This window comes from Echinops telfairi, unplaced genomic scaffold, assembly GCF_000313985.2.
Source record: "Echinops telfairi isolate 266 unplaced genomic scaffold, ASM31398v2 ScPeMD7_5927;HRSCAF=6808, whole genome shotgun sequence".
In the NCBI taxonomy this organism is placed as follows: Eukaryota; Metazoa; Chordata; class Mammalia; order Afrosoricida; family Tenrecidae; genus Echinops; species Echinops telfairi.
The window spans coordinates 322,685-328,606 of NW_022109827.1; the positions used below are offsets into that span (position 1 = coordinate 322,685).

Sequence of the window (5,922 nt, forward strand, 5' to 3'; positions counted from 1 at the left end):
ATTCACTGCCATCCAATCAATTCCGAGTCATGACAATGCTACAGGACAGAGTAGAACCGCCCCTACCGGTTTCTGAGACAGTAAATCTTTACGAGAGTAGAAAGCCCTGTCTTTGGTGGAGCGACTGGTGGTTTCGAACTGATGGCCTTGTGATTAACAGCCCAACGCATAACCCTACTACATCACCAGGGGTAGTTTGAAAACCCTGTGGCATGAAATTCCATGCTGGCACACATGGGGGTGCCATACATCAGAATCCATGCTGTGGCAGCTGATAATGTGTTTACTTACAGGGAAGAATTTTTGTGACTAGGCCACCTATTAAGTGTTCTTCTTAGATGTTTCCAGAGCCGTGGTGATGTAGTAGTTGAAGCTATGGGCTGCTTACCCAAAAGGTGAGTGGTTCAAACCCACCAGACACTCCATAGGAGGTAGATGTGACTGTCTGTGTCCTTAAAGATTGACAGCCTTGGGAACCCTGTTCTGCTCGGTCCAGTGTGGTTACTGTGAGTCAGAATCCACTCAATGGCAAGATTTGTTTTTGGCTTTTTTTATGAATATGTTTCAACCCATGTTTTCTTTATTCCACCAGTAAGTACGCCTTTGGCTAGTGTCCACTGTCTCTCTATAGTGACAAGTTCCTCAGGAATGCACGCCATTCTCAATATTGATCAGGTTACAATTATATTAAAATGTCATTACTTATTACAAAAGCCATAGAGAAATAACTTTTTAATAATCGGTTGTTTAAAAAGTTCAGCACTCTGCTTTTCATGTCCAGTACTAGGACTTTGGTTTTTAAGAGTTGTACTTGCTGTGACAACATCGCAATTAAACCGGCCCAAAGGAAACAAACATTTTAGGTCTCTGGATAAAGCCTTGGGAGTATCCAAAACCCAGCCACCTTCGTCAAATTCATTCCGACCTGTGTCAACCTGTGTAGAGTTTCTGAGACACACCCCACCAAACCAACCAACCTACTGCCAGTCATTTGATTTGCCCTGAATGGGGTTTCCAAGACTGTCCATCTTTACAAAAGCAGACAGCCTCATCTTTCTCCCTAGGAGGGGCTGGGGGGTTTGAACCACCAGCATTGCTGTTCGCAACCCAACCCCTAACCTGTAGCGCAAACATGCATCCATTGGCTGTTCCACTATGATGAAGCTGCCTTCTCTTCTGTCACAAGGTATAGGACTCGGGGGGCATAGATGGAAAACGTGTCATGGCATTTATTTTGCTGGATGCAGGTGTCCTCTGTGGTCATGAGTTTAGAATACTGGGCACGTGTTCAAGTCAGGTGGCAGTATTTCTAGGTTTTGTTCTCCTCAGCTTACTATTGCCACTTTGGGCAACGTGTCAGCTGCTTCTGCAGGTGGAGTGCTAACGACGGTTCTCTTTTTTCCATGAAGGGGAATCAGATCCTCAGTGGGCTTTCCATTGAAGAATATAAGACCACATTGAAAATCATCAAGCAAGCTATTTTGGCCACAGATCTAGCGCTGTTCATTAAGTAAGTGTAAAGAATTTCCCTGAGATCAAGAAATAGGTCATGGAAGTGTTTCAGACATTTGAAATCCACATTGGGGACTTTTTAGATTTTAATGAGACCAACTATCTGGGCAGAGCTGTTTTTCACACTCCCAAACCGTTTCTTCAGAAGAGCCAGAACACCCTGCTGTTTCAGGTGTGTGCCAACCGCTGTGTCATTGGAGCCGCGCGCAAAGCAAAAGAGCCCATCCAGCCAGCCAGGGCTGCCTGGTCTAAAGACTGTGTAGGCCTCTAGCTTCTCCTCTTTATCTTTGCCCCTCCACCTCCACGTACAATTGTCGCACGCAATCCCTGGCGCTCTCATCCAAGCCTAGGCGAGCAGAAGAAGGAGCTGAAAGTCAAACCATCAACTCTTGTTTCTTTGTGTGTGTATCTGATTTTCTTAATTCTCAACGATGCCCATTCAAGTTACTGATTCAAAAAGTGGGCTGTGCATTCAAATGGTACTTAGGACATACGCCCCTTCTTACGGGATCTGCCGTTATAAGAGCTGGAGAATGGACCCCTGCCTCTGGGCAGGTATTATTTTTCCAGTACATCTGCCGAAATTGTTGGTGCAAGTGTCAAGTAAGAGGTCTCTCCCTGGGCACGAGGACTCACGCCCACGATTTTAGCCACTCTTCTGGGGAGTGAAAACAAATAGACCAAATGCACAGACCCACGTGTTCACTCAGTGGGCTCTTATCAAACGTTGCTTTAGACCGTACCGCCCACTCACAGTTGTAGTTTCCCAAAGTACCGGCAGGTCTCATTTTCGTTCGACTTTGGAGCACTTTTAGATGAATGAGAATAAAAGAGAAGATGGTAAACTTCAGCTTACTCAGAATGACAGGAGCACAAGAATTCCAGTCACGTGAAAATGATCGCATCTCCTCCACCACCTCTCCAGACCATATGGGCCTCTCCCTTGAACCTTTTTTCATGATCTCTTCATTCCATTTTCCCATAAACCTTGAAGCCCCGCCATAAGGCGTTTCATGTTTGATACCCATTCCGTACAGTCAGTTTTGTTCTGTAAGCTTCTCTGCTGTTGGTCCTTTGCCCCCGGCTGGAATTTAAATGTTGTGAAAAGTACAGCTCTGCCTTATGGACTTCCCAGGACCCGTACGAGTGTGGTCACTGAGGACCATTCACTCCACACTGCATGACTATGGTTGTTACATGTGACTTGGTTTTTATCTATTTATTTATTTTACCTTCCTAGCACTTAACAACTTTATACTGATCAAAAGTTGTTATTATCATCTTGTTATCATTTGAAACGTTGTTATCACTTTCACCCTATGTCGTAATAAAGGTAATACGGTCTATATTAAGCCCGAAAAAGACATACAAAGGTAAATTGAAACCCTGTAGATTTTACTGTGCCATACACTTAAAATAGCTTAAGCAATTCTCATCATTTTTTTCTTAAATAATGTTCAAGAAATAAAATGAAGATTATTGTTTGAGATCTACATTTAAGAAATTAGGTGAGGTTATGCGTTTTACCCAAAGAAAATGATTATTAAAATGGGGAAAGTGGGGTACCCAGAGATTTAAATGGCATTTTTTTATATTCGGTTCTAAAATGGAGTGAGGGTACGGTAGAACCACTCGAGCTTATTTTGCTCACATTTTACTCCATGAGTCTTTGCAGAGCCTGGGGAATCATCCTGACCAAATATTTTTATCTTCCAGGAGGCGAGGAGAATTCTTTGAACTTACAGGAAAAAATCAATTCAGTTTGGACGATCCTCATCAAAAGGAGTTATTTTTGTAAGTATGTTTGCTGTCCTTAAGCTGAAGTTTTTCTGCCCAGTGAAGAGTCCCTGCATCTGATTTCATTGCAATTATTGTTATAAGGTGGTCATCTCAGAACTTGTCAGAATTCTCGAGGGTTCTAGAGCTGGTCGTGAATTTTTCTTTGGAAAGAAATGTATTTGTGAGTTCAAATTAATAAGTTGCTCCATTTTTCCAGAAGGAACTTTAAAGTATGGCAGAATATCCCTACAGGGCTATTCGGCTCCCTTGCTAATTTCCCCAGCATAGAAGAGCTGAAAATACCACCCTCAAGATGACAGGCAGATGGAGAGGACTTGAACATGCGAACACAGTATAAAAGGTAGCAGAGCAGAGCTGTCAGAACTGAAGGCCTGTGAGTTTCTGTCTGCCGTGGCACTGCTGCGCCCCTCCTGCCTTCTAGCTGTAGTGGGGGTGCCTTGAGAGAGTTTGCAGAATAATGGAATTTTTCTACAAACTGTGCTCCTACTGCCTTTACCATCACAAGAAAGGAATTGATAAGAAGGATCAGAAGGTCAGTCATAACAAAAAATAAGGCAGAACTGTACTGAGGATAGTGCAATAATTCAATTTTGAAATCAATATTTCTTTAAAGAGACTACTGCTTAGCGTGTGAATGAAGAGGCGAAAAGTGTAGGAAAGTACACCAGTGCCCAAGCTATCTATTCCATATAGTCACGCGTCACTTAAGAGTGTGAGCATGTCTTTCCGCAGGGCGGGTGGCGTCCTGGTTACCCGTTGGGCTGCGATCCACAAGGTCAGCAGTTTGAAACCACCAGCCCCTCCATGGAAGAAAGATGGGGTTCTCTGATCCTCTGAAGAGTTAGTCTCGAAAACTCACAGGGGCAGTTCTACCCTGTCCTGTATGGTCATCGACTCATTAGTAGAGAGTTCTTTTAGCATATTTTTCAGAATAATTAATGCTTTAGAGACTTGCAGACATGCCACCCTGATTAGGGAACAATTTTTCTCAATAACAATGAAATAGAAGCTCAATGCTAAGCCTGTGCCATAGGCTGTGCTTCACTCTCCGAAGCCAACACCCCCGCCCAGAGAGAGGCTCAGAGGACCTGGCACCCTTCCTTTGTACAGCTGTAGTTTAGCGCATTGCACAGTGGTGATTTGAGCAGTAGGATTCTCGCCTCCCATTCTGGAGATCCAGGCCCAATTCCTGTCCAGTAGACCTCATGCCATACCCATCACTCACCTGTCAGCAGGAGCTTGCATGTGGCTGTGATTGCTGAGCATGTTTCAGCAGACTGAGATGGGCTAGGAAGAAAGGCCTGGCAAGCTACTTCTAAACATCAGCAGTGACAACCGTCGGGTATCCCAATGGTTCCATCTGCAACAGACCATGGCGGTGCGCTAGAACCGGGCAGCGTTTGCTTCCATCTTGCAGGGGTTGCCGTCAGCCGGAGGCTGGCTCTACTCTACGAGAACTAACACCAAGAAGTGAAGCTCGTGCAGGTTCATAATCTTCCATGGGGAGTTCTAGACGTGCCTATATATTTTAAAGAGCCAACAAACTCACTTGACACCGGGTCGATTCATAGCAACTTCATAGCAACTTTATCGAATAGGGTAGAACTGTCCCTGTGGGTTCCAGAGACTGTAACTCTTGATCGAAGTAGAAGGCCTCGTCGTTCACCTGAGGAACAGCCTGGGGGTTTCGACCTGGTGGTGCCGCCCCCACGGTAGACCATATGTAGGACAGTGTAGTCCTGGGTTGTTGGCAGCCTTCGTGAAGATGGGCTCGAATGGTGATTCTGAAATATGGCTGCGTGCGCATTTCTTGAGAGCGTTGGCCTGAAAGCCAGATAGGCAGTGGGGTCGTTCCCATTGCTTGATGGCCTTCATGGTTCGGGAGACCCTACCTGTAGGCTGGATTTCCTTAGAGAAGTAACTCATATAGCAGGCCTGGAGTGTTCTGTGTTGCTGTCATGAACGGTCTGCCTGCTTCTTCAACCAAACGGCTCTGACATGGGGAAACACTGAGCGAAAGAGAGAACCCTTTCCGTTCTAGACACCGCGTCGGCGACTCCAGAGCCCTGCACGGTTTGCACTGGACGCGCGCGCTCGTCTCCTCTTCCTGCGGCGGAGGGCCGCTTGATTTCTCTCAGACGGTTCACGTGGCAGGAGCCGTGGTGGCGTAGTAAGTCATGAGTGCGGTTGCTAACCACAGGGTCAGCCGATCAAACGCCACAGCCGCTCTTTGGGAGAAAGGCGAGGCTTTCTGCGCCCATGAAGATTGACAGCCTCTGAACCCCGCAGGCCCGGTTCGATTTTCACCTAGAGGCCAGCTGGGCACCAGCATCCACTCAATGGCAACGACATGTTTCAAGTGGTGCACATGGCGCCCAGGTGGCACTCGCTGCCCTGTACAGGTCAGCAGTTCGAACCACCAGCAGCTCCCGGCCCGGGAGAAAGACAGGCTCCTTGGTCTCCACAACGATGAGGACCGCCTTGGGAGCCCACGGCAGCGGCGGGTCTACTTTGTCCTATAGCGTCGCTGGAAGTGGAGATCAAGTCAGCGGCAGGGAGTTTGGATTTTTTCTTTCGTTTCAGTTTCCACTTAGAAGTCACTGCATGTGT

At 46.4% G+C, this 5,922-nt stretch overlaps 1 protein-coding gene across 1 annotated transcript in view; it reads left to right on the forward strand.

Annotated features, from left to right (window-relative positions):
• Positions 1-5,922, forward strand: part of PDE5A (phosphodiesterase 5A) — a 165,101-nt gene that overhangs the window by 143,177 nt on the left and 16,002 nt on the right. The window contains exon 17 of the mRNA XM_045295841.1: positions 3,229-3,306. Within this exon, the coding sequence (XP_045151776.1) occupies positions 3,229-3,306 (78 nt within the window). The remainder of the gene's footprint in view (positions 1-3,228; positions 3,307-5,922) is intronic.